The 25170-nt window shown below is 41.7% G+C and overlaps 1 protein-coding gene across 3 annotated transcripts; it reads left to right on the top strand.

The window, feature by feature from the left end:
• Window positions 1-939: 939 nt before the first annotated feature.
• Window positions 940-24127, top strand: SEC61A2 (SEC61 translocon subunit alpha 2). 3 transcript variants are annotated; one of them, XM_084612463.1, is made up of 12 exons: window positions 940-1164; window positions 3805-3872; window positions 8316-8381; window positions 13156-13234; window positions 16566-16697; window positions 16842-16951; window positions 17645-17798; window positions 18820-18980; window positions 20652-20849; window positions 21040-21231; window positions 21386-21462; window positions 23013-24127. In XM_084612463.1, the coding sequence occupies exons 1-12, from the start codon at window positions 1158-1160 to the stop codon at window positions 23197-23199; spliced, it is 1431 nt and encodes a 476-aa protein (XP_084468589.1). In that variant the 5' UTR covers window positions 940-1157; the 3' UTR covers window positions 23200-24127. The 3 variants fall into 3 exon arrangements, with proteins under 3 accessions (XP_084468589.1, XP_084468590.1, XP_084468591.1); XM_084612464.1 differs by lacking the exon at window positions 3805-3872 and having other exon boundaries at window positions 946-1164; XM_084612465.1 differs by lacking the exons at window positions 940-1164; window positions 3805-3872 and adding an exon at window positions 6662-6680.
• Window positions 24128-25170: the final 1043 nt, after the last annotated feature.

The raw sequence follows: 25170 nt of genomic DNA, 5'->3' as shown, positions 1-25170 counted from the left end.
ACTCCCCAGCTCGGGTATGCCTAGCACTACACCTTGCTGCGCTAGTGTGACTATAAATAGCCGTTTAACTGCCTTGGAGGTAGGGCTGGGCTGCCTAGGTAGCTCCTGCCCTTAAATCTGTGGTTATGCTGCTATTTATATTCCTACCGCCTGAAGAAGATGCGTGCCTGCGCCGGGGCATCACCCTCGCTTGTAATGCAGACAGAGCCTGTGGTCTCCTTCTACTTAGTCTCACAGCACCCCGGGGAGGGCGGCTGCCGCAGAGCAGGGACTTGAGCCGGGCTCTCCTGTGCCCCAGACTAGCACATTCACCCCAGGGGGCGCCCAGCCCGGGAGGTCTCAGGGTGAAACGTAAATAGCAACGCCTCCCCCGGCCTCCTGACATGGGGGGAACCGGTTTGTGCCCCTCTAGCACCCCCACCCCCCCATCGAGTTCGCGGGGGCGGGGGGCGGAAGCAGGGGCAGAGCCCTGAGTCGCCGGGGCGCAGAACTCCTCCAGCCCCGCGGCGGCGGAGAGAGAGCGCGAGCTTCTCCCGGGGCTGCGGGGGAGGAGAGCGAGCTCCGGCGGGAGCCAGGACGCGGGGAGCGAGACAGGGGAAAGCGAGCTCCGGCCGGGGAGGGGGGCATGTCCCGGGGTCGGAGTTAAATGTCTCTGCACGCTCCCATCATGGGCCCCTTTCCCTCCCTGTCGCATGGGACCTCCCCGCCCCGCCATGTGTGGACGCTCCCCGCCTGAAGGGGGCGCAGACCTTGACCTCTGACCCGCTGGGGATGACGCGTTGGGTCCTTTAACGTGTTGGGTCCTTTAGGCGACGTCCCCGCGCCTGAGCCATCTGCCCCGGTCCGCTTAACGGGCCAAGGAATGGAGTCATTTTGGCGGGGTGAAGGGTCCTTCCCGGAAAGGGGAATGATGCCTGTTGTCCCGGGTCCCGCCCCTCTCCCAGACTCCCACACGTACACTGCTCAGGAAGTGGGTGGCCACGGCGCTGCCTGATCCGTTACCGGACCGGTAGAGGGGAGGGGTCCTGATTGTCCCTGCGTCGCGGCACAGGGCCGGCAGTCACGTGACTGGCAGCGGCCGGCGCCTCGGAGCGAGGAGGGGGCTGCAGGGGGAGGGGAAGCCCGGACTCCCCTCGGCCAGGCAGGCCCCCGCCGCCATGGGCAGTGAGTATCGGGCGGAGAAGCGGGATCCGACGGGCGGCGACAGAGGAGGCTGGGGGAAGGGGCGATCGGGGCCACGGACACCAGGTGTGCGGGTGGGGGCGCCCTGAGGGACAGACAGACACCAGGGTGTGCGGGTGGGGGCGCCCTGAGGGACAGACAGACACCAGGGTGGCCGGGTGGGGGCGCCCTGAGGGACAGACAGACACCAGGGTGGCCGGGTGGGGGCGCCCTGAGGGACAGACAGACACCAGGGTGGGCGCCTGGGGGCGCCCTGAGGGAGGCGGGGACGGACGGACCGACGGCTCCCCGGGCTGGGCGTCTGGGGGTGACCTGTCGGAGGGACGGACGGACCGAGGGCAAGAGACGACGGAAGGGGGCTGACTGACAGACACTAGGCTGGAGTGAGGGGCGAGCTGGGCAACAGAGAGACCCTCGGCTGAGGCGTATGGGGCAATCATAGAATCATAGAATATCAGGGTTGGAAGGGACCCCAGAAGGTCATCTAGTCCAACCCCCTGCTCAAAGCAGGACTGGTCCCCGACTAAATCATCCCAGCCAGGGCTTTGTCAAGCCTGACCTTAAAAACCTCTAAGGAAGGAGATTCTACCACCTCCCTAGGTAACGCATTCCAGTGTTTCACCACCCTCTTAGTGAAAAAGTTTTTCCTAATATCCAATCTAAACCTCCCCCACTGCAACTTGAGACCATTACTCCTCGTTCTGTCATCTGCTACCATTGAGAACAGTCTAGAGCCATCCTCTTTGGAACCCCCTTTCAGGTAGTTGAAAGCAGCTATCAAATCCCCCCTCATTCTTCTCTTCTGCAGGCTAAACAATCCCAGCTCCCTCAGCCTCTCCTCATAACTCATGTGTTCCAGTCCCCTAATCATTTTTGTTGCCCTTCGCTGGACTCTTTCCAATTTCCAAAATCCAGCGGGAGGAACAAGCCTTGGCTGTAGGGGGATGGTACAGGGGAGTTGTGGCCGGCGAGTGGGAGGCTGTGACTTGTAAGGGACGTGTGGGAGGATTGGCCCAGGGGTGGCTGTAGAATGTGCTGGGAGAAGTTGGGGGTGACCATGTCCATGAGGGCGTGATTTTGCCTGGCTAAATGCGCTGGGGAATAATACACCTGTCCCAGGCAAGGGAAAACGAATCATTAGGGCTGTGGATCTTTCTGTGGGTTTGTCCAGCTTGCCTGTCCTGCGCAGGTCAGGAGGCTTTGACCACACTAGCCTTTGCCCTTGCCTGCTGAAGTGCCACCCGTGGCCATGTGGGGCCATGCCTGTTAGTGACACCATGCTTGTCCAGAAAGAAAAGGAGTACTAGTAGCACCTTAGAGACTAACCAATTTATTTGAGCATGAGCTTTCGTGAGCTACAGCTCACTTCATCGGATGCACTGGTTAGTCTCTAAGGTGCCACTAGTACTCCTTTTCTTTTTGCGAATACAGACTAACACGGCTGCTACTCTGAAACCATGCTTGTCCAATAAGACTGTCTGAGATCCCCTGCACGGGAGCTCTGGCCTTGCTCTATGTGTACTGTGTGTTTGTATGTACTGAACAGGCTGAAGCAACAAACTGAGAGAAGAAGAATATGGTTCGAAAATTGAAATCTCATTCTGACTGTTTAATTTCCAAATTTCTGTTCGCTGTCAAGCCAACATAATCCAGCTAATCTGTTGGCACCTGTTGGATTTTTGTAGGATCTTCTGGCCTTAGTTTACCAACAATGGAATCATTTCAACTTTATAAATGAAACATGTCTTTTAATGGCCTGTCTTATGATTTCATGGCACCAAGTATTAAAGTGTAAAAATACAGCCTAATAGATTAGAAAATAAGAAAAAGGGATCATTTCAGTTCTGCCTGCATATTTGTGTGTGGGTGGATTGGTGACTTGATCTTTGCTGATATTCATTGTACCTAATGTGTCTTCTTATAATGCACATGCTTTGGAGGCCAAAAAAAAATTGAAAAAAAAAATCATTCTTTGCTCTGGAATTTGTTCCAATAAAAGGGATCATACTGTCTAACTTGTTCACTCTTTCTCAGTTAGAAATATTAGGCAGAACCACGTCAAATGATAAAGGAACTAAAATCCCACACTGCTCTGATTACATCTAGTATTTTAGAGAGCTTAAAAGGACAGGTGTTTCTTTTAAGTGACTACTTTGGGAAACTCCATTCTGTTATATGATTTAGGATGATTTTTTTCCCTCTGCATATTTTAGTGCTATTATAAATCAACATCTTGTCTCTGTATTTACCTAACATGGAAAGATAGCAGATATTCATCTTCAGTTAATGTTTAAGTTCCAGCTTACTGTCATTATTATATATAATACTTCCTTTCATGAGTATAAAAATGACACCAAGTCAAATCTGAAGGAAAATTCAGACCTTGTTAGTAAAAACCATTAAATTCCATCTCAAACTTTTGCCATGTTTTGTCATGAATTTGCAGGTAGTGGTAAGAGTATGAATTTATGTATGCAACTCATTTTTTGAATGTCATACAAGTAGTTAATGTGCATATTTAAAGGGCTGAATCCTAGGTAAGAAAGTGAGTGCTGTAATATGTAACAGTTCACTATGATTCAGCTTGAAAAACTTATTTTATTTATTTTTTTCTTTAAACAGTTAAATTTTTAGAAGTTATTAAGCCTTTCTGTGCAGTTTTACCTGAAATCCAGAAGCCTGAAAGAAAGGTTAGTGCTGTGTTTTGATTTTTGCTTGTATTGGGTGAATTCATAGATTATTTTAGGGATATAATTCATAGATTATTTTGTGAGGGGACTCAGTCACTGGGTCCCGTCACTCAGTAGACAATTGTGAGGGGACTCAGTCACTGTGTCCCTGGGTGTTTTAAGCCTCCAGAGCCTGAATAGAGCCAAGCCAACACCCCATCCTTGGGGTTCTTAAGTATGCTCTTGGGGTGCAAACCTTCTGTCTAGCACCCCCTCCTGAGGGCTGGAATCAGCTCTTTAGCCCCTGGACTCAGTGCTGACCATTCAAACTCCTCCATAGGTTAAGCATACCCACTTCCAGAACTCCACCCAAAAGTGTGAGCCTTCTGGGTTACTGTTTGACAGTGCAAGGAGGCCTATGGCAAGTATAAAGCAGGTAACAGTCGCTTTGTACACATCTAATACCATTGCTCTTTTACTTAACAGATAAAGCATGTGAGTACAGATCATTTTGCAGTGTCCCTCTCTAGCTCACCTGTCCCTAGGGAGTCCTTGTGGTTCCTCAGTATTCAGGGATGTAGTCACGGTCCCTAGCCTCATCAGCTCCCTATATGTTGGATTGCTTCTCCCTCCTCTTGAGCTGGAGAAAATTGTCACCAAAGATGCTCTTTTTTTATAATTTTCCAGTCTGTTCTGTTGGGTGACTCCCTCATCAGCCTCAACAGGTGACCAGAAACCCTTACCATGTTTGTGGCCAGGCTACCTCTGCCTTTGAGTTCAGACTTGAAAAAATGGTTGGCAGCCATCTCTTTGTCATGTAGATGGACAATCCTAAAATTTAACAATTCTGTTGATAGCTGTATGCCAGCACATCTCAGGAATTATAGTTCAAGATGGAGGTTAAAAGACAGTGGGAATGTAAAGACGGTAAGACCAGCCTTACAATCAAATGGAGTTTACAGTCTGATACAGGTACTTGCAAAGACTTCATAATCTCACACAGAATACATAAATTGTCAGTGTCTGTGTGTGTTGTATGCTTTACACTTACCACTTGGCCCCTGGAATAGGTAAACCAGAAGTCTCTCACCTTTGGGTGTAATTCTAGGAGTGGGTGTATTTAAGCTATGAGGGAGTATAAATGGTTTGTACTGTGCCCAAGGGCTGGACAGCAGGCTCCAGCTGTTAGGAGGGCATCCCTGGGGTGCAGTCTGGGAGCTGGGGTACCACTGAGCCCCCTAACCCTGGGCTTCCTCTCACACTGTACTGCTGTGACAAGCTGCAGAGCCCTCCAGCCTGCACTTTTACCAGCATACATACAGGTAGGGCCACACCCAGCTGCAGTTACATGCAGGCTCTCTGACTAGCCCCTGCATAGGAAGGCTACAGTTAAGGCAACTCCCAGCTCCCCAGATGTGCACCCCCTCTGGAGTATGAATCCAAAATTATACCGTCTTGCGCTGTACAGCGTAAGTTCATAAAATTCACCCTCTCCCTCAATGTGGAGGGGAATATGCAACAGCCTTTGCTCCTGAGTTATGATTCCCAGCCACTTCACTCCAACTCACTGGTTTAGATAAAGCAAAAACAAGTTTATTAACTACAAAAGATAGATTTTAAGTGATTATATGTGATGGCAAATAGATCAAAGCAGATTACCTAGCAAATAAACAAAAAAATGCAAATTAAGCTTAATATACTAAATAGATAGGATGTGAATAGCAGATTCTCACCCTAAGAGATGATACAAGCAGGCTGAAGATTTTTAAGGGCAAACTGCACTTGCTTTACAGCTTGGAATCCCTATGTGTTTCATTCATAGGCTAAAAGTATCTTTGGTCTGAGTCCAGCACTTCCCCCAGTTCAGTCTTTGTCCCTTGGGTGTTTCCAGGAGTCTTCTTGGGTGGGGAGTGAAGAACACCAAATGATGTCACTCCCTATCTTTTATAGCTTTTACGTATGGTGGGAACTCTTTGTTTCAAAGCTTGGTTCCCAGACCAGTCTGTGGAAAAATACTGACATCCCAAGATGGAGTCTAGAGACATGTGGTCTCATCACATGTCCAGTAGAGTCATAGCAGCCATTACTTGGAGGCTGTCTGTAGCATTTTCAGGAAGGCTTCCCGGGTGGGAGATAAGCTTCTCCTAAGGTCTGTTGTTTTTTCCTAATGGTCCATTGCCCTGAATAGGCCCTTTCCCACCCACTGTCTAGACTGAAAGCATCTTGTCTAGTGGGCATTACCCAGGTGTAACTACATTTGAAGTACAGGTACATAGTTAACATTCTTAACTTCAGACACAAAAATGATACATACAGACAAATAAGATAATCGTATTCAGCAAATTATAACTTTCCCAATGACACCTCACATGATATATCTTGCATAAAATACATCAGAATTATTCTATAATTGTATCATAATAATATCACTGTGAAGAATTTGGCATGCAGTGTCATAGAGGGTCTGTGTCCCAAGAGTGTGCCTAGGAACTCGAAGACTGTAGCAGTGGCTGGGCACTGGAGGCTTAAAATGCCCAGGAACTCAATGGCTGGGTTCCCTCTCAGCAGTCTAATGAGTGTCAGAGAGGGGCACTCGACTGAATCTGACACCTATTATCAAATTGAGCAAATCAACCCTTAAATTCTGTTTTTTGAGCAAAGCAGATCAAACTCCTTGAGTCTCTTGCTTATAAGGCATGTTTTCCTTTAATAATTCTCATGACTCTTTTCTCTGAACCCTCTGCAATTTATCAACATCCTTCTTGCATTGTGGACACCTGAACAGGATGCAGTATTCCAGTAGGGGTCACACCAGTGTCAAATACAGAGGTAATATAACCTCCCTACTCGTACTCAATATTCCCCTGTTTATATAACCAATGGTTGTATTCACCCTTTTGGCCACAGCACTGCACTGGGAGCTCATGTTCAGCTGATTATCCCCATGACCCCCAAGTCTTGGTTCCCAGAATAGAGTCCCCCATCTGGTAAATATGGCCTCATGTCTTTGCTCCTAGATGTAGTACTTTACATTTGACTGCATTAAAATGCATATTGTTTACCCTCATCCAGTTTGCCAAGTGTTATAAAATCACAGACGATTAGGGTTGGAAGAGATCTCAGGAGGTCATCTAGTCCAACTCCTTGCTCAAAGCCGGACCAACCCCAACTAAATCATCCCAGCCAGGGCTTAGTCAAGCCGGGCCAGTGATCCAGATTATACTGTACCAGTGCCTCTTCATTATTTACTACCCCCAATCTTTGTGTCATCTGCAAACTTTATCAGTAAGGATTTTGTTTTCTTCCAGGTCACTGATCAGTTTCTAATATGTGTGAAAGTTGCATCCAGTCCTCCTCCCAATTAAATCAGTTTCTCATTGTATTCCGTGAGAGCAAGAAATGTGCTTTGCTCTTTCTATTCTTTTCTCTCTCATGAAAAAGCATCATTTGTGAGTTTTGATTGGATATGTTAATATTGTAATTACAGTAGTAATTATAGTAGTAGTAATTACTACTAGTTATAAACAGATAGCTGTGGTTCATATTTCCCTGGTATGCATAGTTAAAATCTGTTTGAACAGGATGTTTTCTAAACTAAGAACTTGAACAGACTGAAAACACTGTGAGGAGGACACTTATGTCACTCATTTTGCACTAACTGTAGGTGAGAAAATGTCAAAGGAGTGAAGTGTCCAGGCATATCTGATCCGATAACTTCGTGTTGTTTCAGTACTCGTTGTTTCTGGCGGTAGTACCTGGATGGCCCTTTTCTGTGTCTGGCCTATGGCCTCAGAAAGCTCATTTCCTTTTTCCTTTCGTGTCAGACTACAGCTAAAGAAACTTTTCTTACTTTTGTGACTTGAGGGTGTACTGGGTGATACAAAGCTGTGTTTTCTTTGATACTGAAGTGTCGTCATAGTCTTGTAGAGCCAGAGGGAATATGGATTTTAGTTATCACACGAGGTGCCTTAAAATATGAGTGCAAAAAAGATGGCGGACTACCCTAAACTATTGGAAAAAGGTGGTAGGATCCTTGAAGCTAATAGTTTTCCCCATTGTTTTTCAGGTATGTTCTGGGAGGTGTGTGCTGGGATGTTCTTTTTTTAGGCCATTGTGTTGCTTTTCTGCCCCAATCCCTCTTACATTAATGTATCATAGATGTATAATAAACATTCCACTAATGCCAGTGTAAATTAGATTGTGTAACTCAACAGCTAGCTTACATATCGGTATTCTTCAAGTATTACATAGGAACTTCACTACTGTCACATTAGATATATCAGATAATCCGTGTTAAACATCAGTCAGTGTTAGAAATCTACTGTTACGGTTGAATACTCTGGCTCTGAACTCTACATGATGTAGCATTTTATGTCATAGAATATTATTATATTATGATCTCTAAATATGTAGTGTTAACACAGGTTTGTGATTAATCCACTTTTTCTAAATTCTGTTTTATAGATCCAGTTCAGAGAGAAAGTACTATGGACAGCTATTACACTATTCATTTTCTTAGTGTGCTGTCAGGTATGTACCTGTTTACATGTGCATGCACGCACATAGGGGCACACACCCCCTTTCTGTAAGACATGCAAGAGGATATAATGTTTGTTTTTAATGTTGGAGTAGTGAGGATTCCTTGTATATCTGTACCAGTTCAGTTACTTTGTAATTTTACATTAAACGTTTAAGTAGTTCTGTCAATGAAACTTGCTCTTGTGAAGCATCCTTTGTTAAAATTCATACGGTTTTCCCCCACAAAAATTAACTTCTTGTTACACCCTAATTTTCGGACCTTAGAAGGGCGTTGTGAACTTGAAATCTAGTCTCATTTGAAAAATAAATTAAAAGTAGTTTCAGGTTTCACACCTACCCTTGATTTCCTCTGACAATTTCTTTGATTTTACTATATCATCTTTCCTCTTTATTTAACAATTATATATGTTTCTGTCCTTTGTTACTGTGTGTGAAACACCCATACAAATGGGGGACGCTGATAATAGAGTAAAAAGTGAAACTACGTACAAAGTGCTGCCAAATTCACACAGTAAACAAACTGAAAAATAGATTTGTCTTCTTAATCTTATAACTAAGACGTTAGTTGTAATAGTAAGTTTTTAAAAAAATAGAAGCGTGATTGTTTTAAATTTAGCCATGCTTTTAACAAGATGGCGCAGTATATGGGTTGCAAACTCTACAAGGAAATAGTTCTTTAAATAGTGTTTCAGTTTAAATATAAAAAATGGAATGGAAATATGGATAGAGATGTTAGTTACTAAAAAGCAAGCGTTTACAAATTTAAGTAGTGTTTGTAAAACACAGGCCAAGAATCATTAAAACCTAAATTTGGAGCCTAAGTTAACCTGAGAACATCTCATTGCATGAAGTTAATATAAATGCCCATTTAAACCTTTTTGTACATGGTTTTGCAGCGCTTTTAAATTGCACTTTAAAACATTGATTCTGAAATTGTAGTGTATAAAATAACCATTCTAGAGCCACTGAGTAATGGGTATATTCAAGTGATCCACAAAATACAGTCTGTAAGTTTTTGAACAGCGAAAGGCTATTTAGAGGCCAAAGGAAGTCTTCTTTTAAAATTGGCTTGTTTTCTTTTGGGGAGCCATTAAAATGTTTGTCTGAGATGGAAGAACATACTATTTCAGCACTGTGTAGCTGCTAAATGTATATTAAATGTAGACTTTGAATAGTGGAAGCTTTACAAGGATTACAATAGTAAAATAGGGAAGAAACAAGTATAGACTGATTTTCAGTAAGTAGTTTAGTTTAGAAGAATGTAGATTTCAGTCTGACAAAATTCCTGGGACACATTTTTTCCATAATTGTGGTAGGTTCCAAAAGAGCTAATACCTCATCAATAGGGCCCTACCAAATTCACAGTCCATTTTGGTCAATTTCATGGTCTTGGGATTTTAAAAATCATAAATGTCATGATTTTAGATATTAAATCTGAAATTTCATGGTGTTGTGACTGTAGGGGTCCTGAGTCAAAAAGGGACTGTGAAGGGTTGCAAGGTTATTATAAAGGGGTTGTGGTGTTGCCACCCTTCTGCACTGCTGCTGGCAGCAGTCCTGCCTTCAGAGCTGGGTGGTTGGAGAGCAGCAGCTGCTGGCCAGGAGCCCAGTTCTGAAGACAGCGCTGCTGCTGTCATCACAGCAGCACAAAAGTAAGGGTGGCAGGGCATGGCCTTCAGAGCTGGGCACCTGGCCAGCAGCTTCTGTTCTCCGGCCACCCAGCTCTGAAGGCAGCGCAGAAGTACTGCGACCCCCCTACAATAACCTTGAGACCCCTCCGCATGATCCCCTTTTGGGTTGGGGTCCCCAGTTTCAGAAACACTATTCTCCCCCATAAAATCTGTATAGTATAGGGTAAAAGTAGACGAAAAACCAGATTTCACAGCAGAGACCAGATTTCAGTCCGTAACGTGTTTTTCACAGTCATGAGTTTGGTAGGGCCCTACTCATGAAGGGTTAACGAACTGCTTTCAAAGAGTAGCATAAGAAGAAAAAGAAAAGGTTTTTGAACCAACAAACGAATCAGTAACAGATCATTTTTATCTGTTAAGCTTTAGAAGATTTGATGATGTGTGCAATTCTCCATCATAGAGAATTATGCAAAACTTGTACGTGCAGTGGAACCTCAAAGGTAATGAACGCCAGAGTTACGGACATACTGGTCTGCCGAACACCCTGTGAAACTGGAAGTCCTCAATCAAGCAGCAGTGCAGACCAAAAAAAAACAACAAATATTGTACTGTGTCAGGGCTTCAGCCACTGGGGGACTGGGCTGCAGCCCAGAGGTGGGAGGTGTCAGGGCTCTGGCGGGGGTGGTGCTCGTGGCTTCTGACCCTCTTGAGCATCTGGACTCAGGGCTTTAGACTAGGGGGGTAGCACTGGGGCTTAAGGCTTCAGCCCTGCGGGGACTGCTGGGACTCAGGGCTTCAATTATGAGGGGAACGCCGGTTTCAGCCTCAGTGCTCTCCCTGTAGCTAAAGCCCCGAATCCCCTTCTGTCCCCCACAGCTGAAATCAGGAACAGAGCTGCGGGGCTGAAGCCCAGATCCCAGCATCCCCTTCGGGGTTGAAGCCAGAACAGAGTCATGGGGCTGAAGCCCCAGCGCTCCACCCAGGTCTAAAGCCCTGAGCCCTCAGCCAGGAGCCCTGGTGGCCCGTAGGGTCAGAAGCACCAACTTCCTTCTCCCAGCACTGAATCCTGGCTGTCCCCCTCCCATTCCCCCCAGCGCTGCGGCTGCAGTCCCAACTCCCCCGCTGAAGTCCATAACGTCTTGTTCAGAGTTACAGACCATTTCAGAGTTATGGGCAATCTCCATTCCCAAGGTATCCGTAACTCTGAGCTTCTACTGTAGTCAAAACTTAAAACTGTTTCCTAGTATCTATAGGGACCAAATTATATATGCAGAAATCCTGCATTCATATGGTATCAAGACTGAGAGGACAAGTAACAGTACATGGTGAAGGTGTATAAGCCAAAGGAGGCCCCGGTACAGTCTGGAAAGTAAGTGGAGTTAAGACGGAATAATCATTGTTCATGATGTTTTTAGAATAAGATAATCTGAACCAATAAAAAACAGTTCCAGGTAAAGTAGAACAAAATTCTAATCTACATCAAGAGTTCGTGGCCTGTACTGTTAAAACAGCAGCAAGAGAGTATGCCTTCTCTCAAACAGGATGACTGGGCAACAAAATGGCAGATGAAATTCAATGTTGATAAATGCAAAGTAATGCACATTGAAAAATATCATCCCAGCTATACTTACAGAAATGATGGGTTCTAAATTAGCTGTTACCTCTCAAGAGATCTTGGAGACATTGTGGATAGTTTTCTGAAAACATCCACTCAATGTGGAGCGGCAGTCAAAAAAGCAAACAGAATGTTGGGAATCATTAAGAAAGGGATAGATAATAAAACAGAAAATATCATATTGGTTCTATATAAATCCATGGTATGCCCACATCTTGAATACTGTGTGCAGATGTGGTCGTTCCATCTCAAAAAAGATATATTGGAATTGGAAAAGGTTCAGAAAAGGGCAAGAAATATGATTAGGGGTATGGAACGGCTGCCATGTGAGGAGAGATTAATAAGACTGGGACTTTTCAGCTTGGAAAAGAGACAACTAAGGGGGGATATGATTGAGGTCTGTAAAATCATGACTGATGTGGAGAAAGTAAATAAGGAAGTGTTATTTACTCCTTTTCATAACACAAGAAGTAGGAGTCACCAAATGAAATTAATAGGCAGCAGGTTTAAAACAAACAAAAGGAAGTATTTTTTCACACAACGCACAGTCAACCTGTGGAACGCCTTGCCAGAAGATGTTGTGAAGGTCAAGAGTATAACAGGGTTCAAAAAAGAACTAGATAAATTCATGGAGGATAGGTCCATCAATGTCCATTTGCCAGGATGGGCAGGGATGGTGTACCTAGGCTCTGTTTGCCAGAAGCTGGGAATGGGTATCAAAGGAATGGATCACTTGATGATTACCTGTTCTGTTCATTTCCCTTGGGGCACCAGACGTTGGCCACTGTTAGAAGACAGGATACTGGGCTAGATGGAACTTTGGTCTGACCCAGTATGGCAGTTCTTTTGTTCTTCTGATCTGTTTGATATATGGTATCAAAACTCGAAAGGTGAAGTTAATTACCATGCTGGCTTTTATTGACTTAAATTTGTGGTTGTTTCCATTCATGGTACTTTTCAGAGTTAAATGATTTTAAATATTTCATTTCTGTGGTTGGGGAATTAATCATTGGTGAAAATATTTGTATTAAGTTTTCTATGTCTCTTAACTGTAAAGAAACACAATATTAGGACCCAAAGGTAAAATTAAGTTAGCAACTGAATGCTTTCTGTTTTCATTTTCAAATCTGAAAACTTTTTATTTTTATATATTCATCCAAAGCTCAAACACTCTGATGCAAAAATGTCAGTGAAATACAAAACCAATAAAATTTACTATTTTATTGTCTTCCTAACACATGAAGACCAGTATATTTAATTTGTACAGGTTATTAAATATGTCTCTCTCATATTGTGCTTTGGGTTTTCCTCAGAGGATTATATTGCTTGTCGTATAAATTTTATGCTCTGGTTTTAATGTCCGAAACATGAAGAATATTGGAATAAATTATCCTAAGCAACGTATCTATAACCTGAAACCAGTTCAGGATTACTCTTCATAGTATGTATTTGTTTGTACTTTATGCAGTCTAGCTTTACAGAGAAGTCTAGACGTTTAGTACTACACATATCTTTACAGATACCTTTGTTTGGAATCATGTCATCAGACTCTGCAGATCCTTTCTATTGGATGAGAGTAATTCTTGCATCAAACAGAGGTTAGTAAATTAGTCATCTCTTCACTGTTTTTCTCTCTGGTATTCTATTAATGTAAACTAGTATGATTGACAATTGATAGACATTAAACTGATTTTCAAGTATTTGATTTCATGGAGTCTAGGAGTCAGAATTAAGTACTTTGTGAGTGTTTAGGACAGATGTAATACTTTAAATTCATAACACTTTTCAAAAGCCAATACAGGTATCTCCTATTTTGAAAATAGCATAGGAATTTGGCATCATCTGAGGAGCAAATGAAATTCAGCTTGATGCTCTACTTTTGGAAAGAGTATCTCAAATATGTATGGCAGGTAACCTACCATATGAATAAATGATTCCCACTTATTGATAATACTAGTTTACACTTTGAGATGCTTGGAGTAGAAGGTGATTTATAAATACTAGTGAATTAAACCACAAAATACAACTACAAAATAGATGAGCAAATAATTTTACAGGTCTGGAAACTGAAGGTAGAGAGGTTGAGGCTTGCTCGAGATCACAGTGCACCTGTGACAGAGCTGGGATTAGAACTCCTAGCTCTGAGTCCTTCTCTCAGTTGTTCAGATCATGCTGCCTCTATTGCTAATTCTTGTTCTGTTTTGTTGATTTGTATCTGTTCTCAGTCTGCAGCAGTTTAGGTCCCCTTTTTTTTTTTTTTTAAATTAACTTTGCTGATAGTTTTATGTGACAGTATATTAATTCATTGCAAGTGAAAGAAGGGTAATCAAACTTGTCAGGGCTGTCTTTGTTTCTCATTTGCACAGTGCCTGAAGTAATGCTGTCCTGAGCCCCAAGCGATGCCTCTAAATGATACTGCAATGTAAATATTTGGCTTGCATATATATTTTTTTCAGAATATTATCTCCTTTTAATCACTTTATACACACACACGTACACACACACAAAGATAAATTAAAAAGCTGACTTGATATACTGTGTACAGATGTGGTCCTCTCATCTCAAAAAAGATATACTGGCATTAGAAAAGGTTCAGAAAAGGGCAACTAAAATTATTAGGGGTTTGGAACGGGTCCCATATGAGGAGAGATTAAAGAGGCTAGGACTTTTCAGCTTGGAAAAGGAGACTAAGGGGGGATATGACAGAGGTATATAAAATCATGAGTGGTGTGGAGAAAGTGAATAAGGAAAAGTTATTTACTTGTTCCCATAATATAAGAACTAGGGGCCACCAAAAGAAATTAATGGGTAGTAGGTGTAAAACAAATAAAAGGAAGTTCTTCACTCAGCGCACAGTCAACCTGTGGAACTCCTTGCCTGAGGAGGTTGTGAAGGCTAGGACTATAATAGGGTTTAAAAGAGAACTGGATAAATTCATGGAGGTTAAGTCCATTAATGGCTATTAACCAGGATGGGTAAGGAATGGTGTCCCTAGCCTCTGTTTGTCAGAGGGTGGAGATGGATGGCAGGAGAGAGATCACTAGATCATTACCTGTTAGGTTCACTCCCTCTGGGGCACCTGGCATTGGCCACTGTCGGTAGACAGGATACTGGGCTGGATAGACCTTTAGTCTGACCCAGTATGGCCATTCTTATGTTCTTATGATATGGCCTATTTGAATCAAAATTGTAAATGTTTTTGTTCTTCCTCATAGTTAAGATTTTGACTATGAAAACAATATAAAATGTTGAACTGGCCACATACTAATTTTGGCTCTTTGAAACATTGAGCATTTGGACCAAACAGTTAAACTGGCAACATGCTCGGAAAGAAGAGACTTTCCTATGATTCGCTGAAGGATGGATAAACCTTCAAAAAGTCAAAATTTATAATGCTGGCTTAGAACCAAATGTGTAATAGCTTTGGGAGATTTTATTGAATTATTTTTTTAATAGCTTTGGAATCCACTGTATTATAAATGCAGTACACCCTGGGAAGTGTTATGAGCTTCAAAGGACTATTTCACACAAAGTGCCAGAGAAGAATGAATTTTTGGGACAACGCAGTTAAAAAGGGGTTTTCCAGGAAATCTCTGGGGGAGGTGTGTGTGCCCCTGCTGGTTATGTAAGAACTCATCCTTTTGAAGCTTCCCCCTGAGGAGAGGTGACCGGCAGACATGAGGACGCTATCAAAGGCCCAAACTGTATAAAGGAAAGGATGAATGAGCTAACAGCTGTTATGATCTTGTAACCCCAGAAAAACCCTGTGGTGGGATTTGAAGAACTGATCACCTGCCAGACCCCTTGTTGGAGTTGGGACGATCTCTAGTAAACTTATTAGCATGTGTTTAGGTCCTTTTATTGTTTTTCATGTTTTTTCTTTTCTGTAATGCTTTCACCTTAAGTATAAATGTGCTCACTTAGAAAGGGCTGTGTGGTAACTTCTAAGTGCGTGCAATTATGCTGGGTATAGCCTCGGAGGAGAAAGCAAAGCAGGCCAGCTCATGCAGTCTGACTTTCTGGGTAACTCACGTTGTAAGCAGGGAACTGTGCAGTCTGGAAAAACCCCGGTCAGGATGGGGAGAGACATGGGTCTCTACCCAAGAGAGCTGACAGCTAGAGAGCCAGAAGGCTAAAAGTAGTTTCAGGAGAAGTTGCCCTGAATTATTACAGACTACACTGCAGATATCTATGTCTTAGGAGGTATTGTTTCAATTGGTAGCATCTTACCCTCAGAGCTGATACTGAACCAATATCCTAGCAGAGAGCTCGGAGGCATGGTGCTAGTAGATGATACAAAAATCAGAACATTTTAATAGCCACATGACTTGTTTCTTAAAAGTGTTAATTTAATCCTGCTGTCCTCATCAGATTCTAATGTGGGTAATTATATTCTGCCTTCCTAAACGCCACCTGCACCTTCAGTTGGAAATTCAGTGGTTCTCTGACTGGTGAGTGATAAATCACAGTGGCCTTCTGAGACATTTCTGATGGTCCACAAAATGGACCAAGAAGTTGAGAGATACGGCTGACATGAGAGGAGAATTCAGCGGAAGACTTTCCCTAGTGAAGTGTTGAGTATTGTGAAATCCTGGAGAACTCACTACTTACCCTGTTCAGCCTCTGTACACATCAGCTTTGGATTGTAGGGTAGTTTCACAAAAATGTTTGAAGTGAAAGGCTACACATATTTCTCCCACATTGCCTTCAAAACTTCAGATTGTGACACAGCATTCTTCGTTTTTGAGGAGATAGCGATTTTTTTCTTTTAGAGTTGTTTGAAACATCACTAGACTGGAAAGTGTTTGACTGAAAGGATATGAAGAATAGTTGTTTATTTTTTATTGCAGGTCAGAACCTTTCTAAAGGCCCGATCCTTAGAGGTGCAGGGGTTTGGGATGTGGTTTAATATTTTTTCTTCCTCTTCAGGGACTTTGATGGAGTTGGGTATCTCGCCCATTGTGACATCTGGTTTGATCATGCAGCTGTTAGCTGGTGCCAAGATCATTGAAGTTGGTGATACACCAAAAGACAGAGCTCTTTTCAATGGAGCCCAGAAATGTGAGCATTATTCTGGTTAAAATTACTAAACATTTCTATTCTTGGCAAACCAAAGTGTATAACTAAAATGCTAGATACAAGGCATCCTTAGTATACTAACTCAGCAACTGCCTATAAATGAGCATTGCTTGCTTTTTGTTTCAGTGTTCGGGATGATAATTACCATTGGACAGGCCATTGTGTACGTCATGACTGGGATGTATGGAGATCCTGCTGAAATGGGTGCTGGAATTTGTCTCCTTATCATAATTCAGGTACAAAATTAATTCTTCTATGAATAAGTACTTCTGTGACATTCAGATATAGTATAGATGGATTGAAAATCCTGACCCTTCTCCTACTTCCCCTAACAAACCATTGTCTTTCTTCTCTTTTCTTAAGTGTTCTTAACATTGTAAACAGCACATCCTAAATGTATGTAATGCATATATGTGAAAGGCATAAAATCTCCCAGAAGGACAAACATACATGCAGTGGTTAAATATGTTCAAGATGTTCCAGATAAGTGCATCGTGTTTGATCCCATTTGTCAAAGCTGTTAAGTATTAAAACAGGAGTAGGTGGCTTTGAAAACAGTGGACACTGGGTTTAGGAAATTTCTGATTAAAGGGTGCAAATAGATCCTAATGAAATCTTATCAAAGCAGTCCATGCACAATGTAAGAAACCAACACATCACTTCTGTGCAGAAAACATTTTTATTAAACAATGTGACTATTATTGTCAATACTGAAAAGTTATGTAAATATAGCAAGAAGACTCCTGCTCTTAAATTCCTGACCTTCTGACTTTGAATCTGTGTTGGGGGGTTAGAAGGGAACAGGACATCTAGATTTAATATTGAATACTCCCACATAATAATGAAAACATGATCAGTAATATTTTTAATACTTAAATTCTTGACTGATTTATTCTTGTTTCTGCTTACTCGCATTTCTTTCCCCACAGTTGTTTGTTGCTGGTTTGATTGTGCTGCTGTTAGATGAGCTGCTGCAGAAGGGTTACGGCTTGGGGTCTGGTATTTCCCTCTTTATTGCTACCAACATCTGTGAAACCATTGTCTGGAAGGCCTTTAGTCCCACTACCATTAACACTGGCAGAGGTACATTGCACAGATAACCATAACCGCACCAGTTTCACTTGATGCGTGCTAGAAATTAACTTTATTGTACTACTGAGTAGCAGTTGACTATGGAACTGTTGGTTTAGTGAGGTGCTGATTAGTTTTCAACAGTTGTTGTCCAAAAATGGAGACTAAACACTGTCAGATCCATAAGAGTAACTTTATCAAGAATAACAATCCAAAGGTTCGCTTCTGTGGCTTTAAATTCTAGTGGTTGCAGTGCAGACATTTTTTTTTTTCCTCATCACCCTAATCCTTCCTTGACCTCAGGAATCTGGATTTCCTAGTCTGAATCCTGTGTTTTACTTTTAGCACACTGTGGTGCCCAGACATAGAAAGGTAGTGGATTTAGTATTTTCAAAGGAGATGTTTGTGGTACAGTTACTGTTTGTGAATAAGACATTCCTGTATTTAGTGTCTCCTCATAACACTCTGAAATACGTGTGACAGTTTGGAGAATGGGAATCCCACCTTCAGTTCTCTATCATGTCCTCAGTGTCCATGGCTGCACTGAGACCAGCCTTGGCCAAAGAGAAATGCTGCTTCTATCTATGCTGAGAGGTTATCAGATAGTTTATGTGTAAACTCCAAATTCTAAACCAGATTTTACCTTGATTGATTGCATCTCCAGTTTCTGGCATTTTTATTTACTGTGCTTGCTTGCTGCTCCTTTCTACCACTCCTTTTCTCTTCTTCCCCAACTTCTCCTCACTCCATTTAAAAAAAAGAATTGTTTTTGTCACATGGTTGAGAACTATAGGTTTTATCACAAAGGACAGTGTCCTGAATGTCCTTGTATTCTGCAGGCTGGAAGGGAATCTTACATTCTGACATACATGTTCTAATAGGACTACAGTACAACATATCTCATAACATGTGTACAGCACTTTTGCAAATATAAATTAATACCAGACCTTCTTAATTAGAAATTCACACTAATTTTTTACTTTAAAATTCAAAAAGAAAGATGGAGTGGTTTACTCTGTTTTGCTTTATATAGGAACAGAGTTTGAAGGTGCAGTGATTGCATTATTCCATCTTCTGGCTACACGAACTGACAAAGTCCGTGCTTTGCGGGAGGCTTTCTACCGACAAAACTTGCCCAATCTCATGAATCTGATTGCTACCGTCTTTGTGTTTGCTGTGGTCATATATTTTCAGGTAAATTAAAAGTGCAATCTACAGCTATAGGGCAATTACTTAATTACAAAAGGAAGAAGGATCCAGACTCTTAATTTATTAGTCTTGTATTGAAAGAACTAATTACAAAAGTTAAAATGGAACAACTAAAGTATTTGTCTTATAATTTCAGGGAGTAACAAAGTAAGAATTTTTTTCTAATATTGTCATTTCACTAACAGACATTTGACATTACAGCTATTTAATTTTATACCCAAAACCACCTGTGGTTGATATTCAGATACATTTTTGTTCTGTGTTTGTACAGTGCCTAGCACAGGGGTCTGTGATTGGGGTTCCTAGGAACTATAACAACAATAATAAATACTACTACTAATTACATTAGTTACTTGTGAGATCTTTAACATTGCCATTAAATGCCACACACACTAACCTTTCCAGGTGAAGTATTTTCATGTTCTGGAAATGAAAAATAATTTTATTGCGAGTCTTAGTGGTTCTACAGTGTAGATAATACACTTAATACAGCACGGTTTGTTTTCGTGGTCAGCTCTTGAAAGAATATAGTCAGTCTCAGCCAGAGAGTCATACTTCTCTGTGACATGACTGGTTCAGTTGTTCGAGAATCTTGGAACTGGTGCATAGCTTTTGTTCTGTAAGTTTTCTCTAAATGTCCAGCTATGCAATATGCCTTTTTATGTAAATGTTTGATCATATTTAAAAATTGGACACTTATGATTGGTTTCTGTGAGAGATCAGTTTCAAAAGAATGCCCCCATATGGAATAAGTGTCATCCAAGTTGTAGGGACTGAAATCTCTGGCTCCTAAACCATATGTGACTCTTAGCATGCCTGTTCAGTCTAGGAGATTAGCTATAACCAGAAAACAGCAGAATGCTCTGCTTACAACTGTCTTCAGAGGTTGGTTAGGCTTCTGCATTAAAAGCTGGTAAGTTTTGTTGTGTTTTTTTTCCCAAACCCTAGATACAAAATGAGTGCATTTTAAAAGGGTGCTGTTGGGTTTAGAGTGGGAAAGGGTTGTGTACAAGAGGTTTTATGAAACTCAGCAATAAGACATTCTAAATATCCTTAAGGTTTTATTTAAATCAGACTTAAACATTGTATTTGCAGTTATCACTTAGAGACATTCCTAGGTTCAGAGCCCCATGTACTAGCTCTTGTTCAAACAATCTCAGTCTGATCCAAAGAATTTATAATCCAATTCCCCTCAGGACAAAAATTGTAGCATTGTGTGAACAAGTGAAAATCAGAACGTGAAACTCATCCATTTTTTTTAACATTCCAAGTCAAGCAAAATGGCATAAATGATAACTAATTTAAGGTGTTACTAACAGGCAAAAAAAGTTCTTAAGTGATTTTTAACCTGTAGTCTGTTTAGGTGAATGAAAATTCTAGGAGAAATGGCATACAAATTGGACAGCCATGTTACAGTCAATCATACGACTTAAATGCATAAAGATGACAGTGTAAATATTTGGCTCAATCCAAGGAAGATTCCAGAGTGCTGTTCTGTTTGTTATTATGGGAAAACAAACAAGCTATTCCAAAGGCTGTTTATTTCAGTCCTTGCATTCTAGGTTATCTAGTGAATACCGTATCTCATTAAGAGTGCTGTTGTGACATGCCTTTGGGTTTAGAAATAAACTTAACACTTCCTTAATTCTCTCTTAGGGGTTTCGTGTTGATTTACCTATCAAGTCTGCCCGATACCGTGGACAGTACAGTAGCTATCCCATCAAGCTCTTCTATACCTCCAACATTCCCATCATTCTTCAGTCTGCCTTAGTTTCAAACCTCTATGTTATTTCCCAGATGTTGTCTGTTCGGTTTAGTGGCAACTTCTTAGTAAACTTACTAGGACAGTGGGCAGTAAGTATCTATCACTTATAAAATAACTTTGATAAGTATTTTGGTATTTAACAAGTGGGAAGTTTAACTACTAGTTTTCTTTAAAGTTCATGCATCTACAGTCTTAATTAAAGGAATCTGAAACCTCCATAAAGAGGGTAAGGAGGAGAGTCCCAGAGATAATGAGTTGCCTTTTCTTCCTCCCATGTAGGATGTCAGTGGTGGTGGCCCTGCTCGCTCATACCCAGTTGGTGGTCTCTGCTATTACCTATCTCCCCCAGAATCCATGGGTGCTATATTTGAGGATCCTGTCCATGTAATTGTTTATATCATTTTTATGTTGGGATCCTGTGCGTTCTTCTCCAAGACATGGATTGAGGTGTCTGGTTCATCAGCAAAAGATGTAGGTGTTCTGATAACTGCTCTAAAATACTGTGTTTTAAAATCTTGTCTCTAATTTAGATAACTAGCTTCTAACAGATCACAGCTATTATTCTGTATGACTGTCAGCTGGTTATAAAACACTGCAGAAGTCTGATAGAAATGTGTGTCTGCAGGTTGCTAAGCAACTGAAAGAACAGCAAATGGTGATGAGAGGCCACAGGGATACATCGATGGTTCATGAGCTTAATAGGTAAGGAAATGCTGGCTCTCTGCAGCACTTCGCTGCAGTACTATGTACCTTTAATACATTGGGTCAACCAAAGGTGGGGTCACCTGCAGAGCCACTAAGATTTGTGCCCAGTGCAAGATGCAGATGCAGCTTACTTTTTCACTCTCCTCACGTGTTCCATACTATGCTGTCATGTCAGTTGGGGAAGGCAGACAGGAGGGACAAAGTGTTTATGGAAGAGTTGCGAAAAAATAGATGAAGGGAGGCTTCCTGTTTAAACAGGAGAATGGGGGAATTTGGGATGAGGCCATGGGTGGCTTTATTAAAGGGGAGACAACCTGATTTCCCAGCTTATCACTCAAATTATCACTACAGAGCTCTGACATCATGAAGCAGCTCTTCCTCAATATGTGGCACTGGAGCCCAAGCAATAAACATTATGCCTTGTCCCTGAGGTGGGGGTGAGGGGCTCCCTCCATTGTCCATTGGCAACATTGTCTGATGGGCTCCTGTGTTTTAAAAATCATGGATTGGAGTCAGCAACTTGCATTACAGTTAGTTAGGTTGTGGAATGTTTTCTAGAAAGGTACTAGTGTTGAAAGCTAACTGGAAAGCTCATTAGTCTCTTCCATGCTTTACCTGTGGTTTGTGTAGTTATTAAATACTCAAATGTGTGGAAGCATATTTGAAAACTACATTAGATAAAAGGGCTGGATAATGCTCAGTGGTGCTGCTATTGTTGTAAAGACCATTAATGTGTTGGAAATAGAAGTGGAAGGCATTTCGTTAATCACATTATACAATGTTCATGTATGCTTTGTAAACCTTTCAGTTATACCCCAGCCTTGTTTTTCCTGTGATGGGGTCTGCTGCAGCACAATCTGTGTGTGTGTCTGCTGGCAGGTACTTGATTGGAGGGAATTGGCGGCTAATTACTTAGAATGATTGTGCCCTCTTGCTGATGACTCTCATTGTAATCTTGCCTCTTCCCCCTCTTTCATAGTGAGATCTGGTGCAAAAGTAACAAAATGTTCTTGTTCGCTAATAGTTAAGAAGGGACTCTTTGCCGTATGAGTGAGTTTTTGCTCTTTCGAAGATCACACATTAAAATGACTCAAATTAACTATGTTTCCTTAAAATGTAGAGAAAAACTTTACCCTCAGGTGTGGACTTTACACTTGTATTGAAGGGAAGAATTTGCCCCAAAATAAATAGCGTGCTTAGCTACTGAAAAGCAGCAGTCTTCAGTCTCTTTAGCTTCCCAGCAGTTACTTAGCATGTACGTAGCATGCTATGTGGTCCAACCACTTTACAAACGCTAATCCTCACCACAGTGCTGTCAGGTAGACAAATATGTTTTGTTTAACTTTGTATAGTTGGAGAAACTGCCGCAGATAGGTGATGACTAAAGCAGTAGCCACTGGCAGAGTCGGGATGGAACTCTGAATTCCTAATGCCTGAATCCACTCATTCCTGTTGCTACTTCAGTTGGTCACGCACAGTGTGACCAACAACAAGCCAAACAAGACCCTTGGATGGAAAACATTAATTATGAAAACTTTCTGTTTCAGGTACATCCCTACAGCAGCTGCATTTGGTGGCTTGTGTATTGGTGCCCTCTCAGTATTAGCAGACTTTCTTGGAGCCATTGGATCAGGCACTGGCATCCTGCTTGCAGTCACCATTATTTATCAGTATTTTGAAATATTTGTAAAAGAACAGGCTGAAGTTGGAGGAGTGGGTGCTTTATTTTTCTAAATGTCCAAATATTTCACGATTTGCTTGAAAGGGAAAGTATTTTGACAACATGCCTCACATCAGTCCAATAATGCTGTCGTCTTTTTCTTTGTTTTCAAGTGCTAAGTCCCATTATCGTAATGGGCACTGAGCAATGCCTGTGTGCAGCATCAGTACCAGCTGCCTTAAGAATAAAGTTTACATTATCTTGTTTAAATAGATGTAGTGTTGCCTGTAATGCTGGAAATAAATGCATCTACTTTGCTATTCAGACACTACAGTGAGATGGTAAAATGTAAGAGTTTGATTATTAGTAAACATTTTGCACACAGCGTGAAGATCTTAAATTGATTTCCCCATTTTTAGTCAGAAAAAAATACCAGAGTGCAGATTGCCACATGCCAATATTCTTGAGCTTATTAAATAAGTTCTTGACAGAATTTGTATGTAATCTATATTTTACATGAATTACTTTTTATACTTTTTTACGTGCATTTCCCCATGGTTGTGCTTCAGTATTCCCTCTTCATTTGTATTGTCTCCACTTGGTCACCAAACTCCTCGTCATGAGGGTGGACAAATGTTTTACTTGAGATTGCTACTCCTCTCACCGGTGAATTGGTTCTGCTGTGGGGGGTGCTGTATGTGCAAGGCCCATAGAGCACTTCCATTCTCAGCCCTGGGCTTCCCGCATGGTAGGTGCAGTCATGCCACCAGGTTGGCCTATACCTTTTGTATTTAACATGTACTTGTGAAAACTGCCACTGAAACTTCATGTCCACTTTGCTTTTATGATTCTGAAGGACAGAGGCCTGCTTCCTAAAGCATTGTTCGGAGTGGGGAGATGGGGGAAATAAGCAATTCCTGTTGAAAAATTATTTATGTTGTCGTACTTTACAACAGCAATGTAACTAGTATAAACATTAGACAATAAACTTATTTAATTAAATTCTGTTCTTGTCTTATCTAAGCAAGTTTTTTCTCTTGTAAAAAAAACAAACAAACCAACCTGTTTGCTTAAATAACGTTATGGTGAAATTACTTCGTTTTAAATGAACAAACATTTGTTCACAGTAGTTTGAGTCCTAATTAAGCTGAGATTTAAAATACCTAATCATCCTTGATGGTTTTTCAAAGTTAAAGATCTGTTAGAGTAGTTTGCATTGTGTTAAATACATGCTAAGGTCTGGTCTATACTAAAAAGTTGTCAGCTACATCATTCAGGGGTGTGAAAAATCCATACCCCTAAGCAACATAGGTAAGCCAGCCTAACTTGCAGTGTAGACAGTGGTATGTCAATGGAAGAATTCTTCCGTCAACCTAGCTAATAGCTCTTGGGGAGGTAGATTACCTACACTGATGGGAGAATCCTTCCCTTCAGCATAGGTAGTGTCTACACTGAAGCAGTACATTACAGCAGCACTGCTAAAACTGCATCGGTGTTTCAAGTGTAGACAACTCTTAAATCTTGGATCCTAACTTTGTTAATTTGATTTCCTAAGTTAATCAGCTTACTTTTTAAACCACTGAGGTGGTTTTTCCCCTCACTGAGGCTGAAGACCCATGAAATCTTGCATGCTAAGCAACCACAGGATTTACAGAGTAGCAGTTTGGAATAGGGTCAATCCAGTGCAGTTACCACTATGAAAAATGCCATGTAATCTCCAGTGACCAGAAGAGATCAAGCCCTTTGTTTTTACATCTTCCACAAAGACACCAGCCAGAGTTTGAGTGACTAGTGATTTTTGGGTACCCAACATGACACCTTTAAGGGGCTGACAGTTTTGAAAACTTTGGCTGATATCTTCAAGGAAGATATAAAAACCAAAAGGCTTGATTTGTTCTTGTCCCAGGCGATCACATGGCATTTTGCATAATATTGTTAATGCCACTGGTCTGACCCCATTTCAAAGTGTATATACTTAGCACAGCCAAGGCTTCAAGCTTTATGGTTTATTCTGTCCAGCTATGTTTAGTGTAGGTCAGTTTGGT

Source organism: Lepidochelys olivacea (genome assembly GCF_965140295.1).
Source record: "Lepidochelys olivacea isolate rLepOli2 genome assembly, chromosome: 1".
In the NCBI taxonomy this organism is placed as follows: Eukaryota; Metazoa; Chordata; order Testudines; family Cheloniidae; genus Lepidochelys; species Lepidochelys olivacea.
This window is presented reverse-complemented; position numbering and strand designations above follow the sequence as displayed.

What these genes read in the sequence shown, in the direction of transcription:
- SEC61A2 (XM_084612463.1), top strand. An exon ending in TTTTCTTAGTGTGCTGTCAG is followed by an intron (nt 8,382 to 13,155) that starts GTATGTACCTGT and finishes ATATCTTTACAG; the next exon opens with ATACCTTTGTTTGGAATCAT. An exon ending in ACTTACTAGGACAGTGGGCA is followed by an intron (nt 20,850 to 21,039) that starts GTAAGTATCTAT and finishes CCTCCCATGTAG; the next exon opens with GATGTCAGTGGTGGTGGCCC.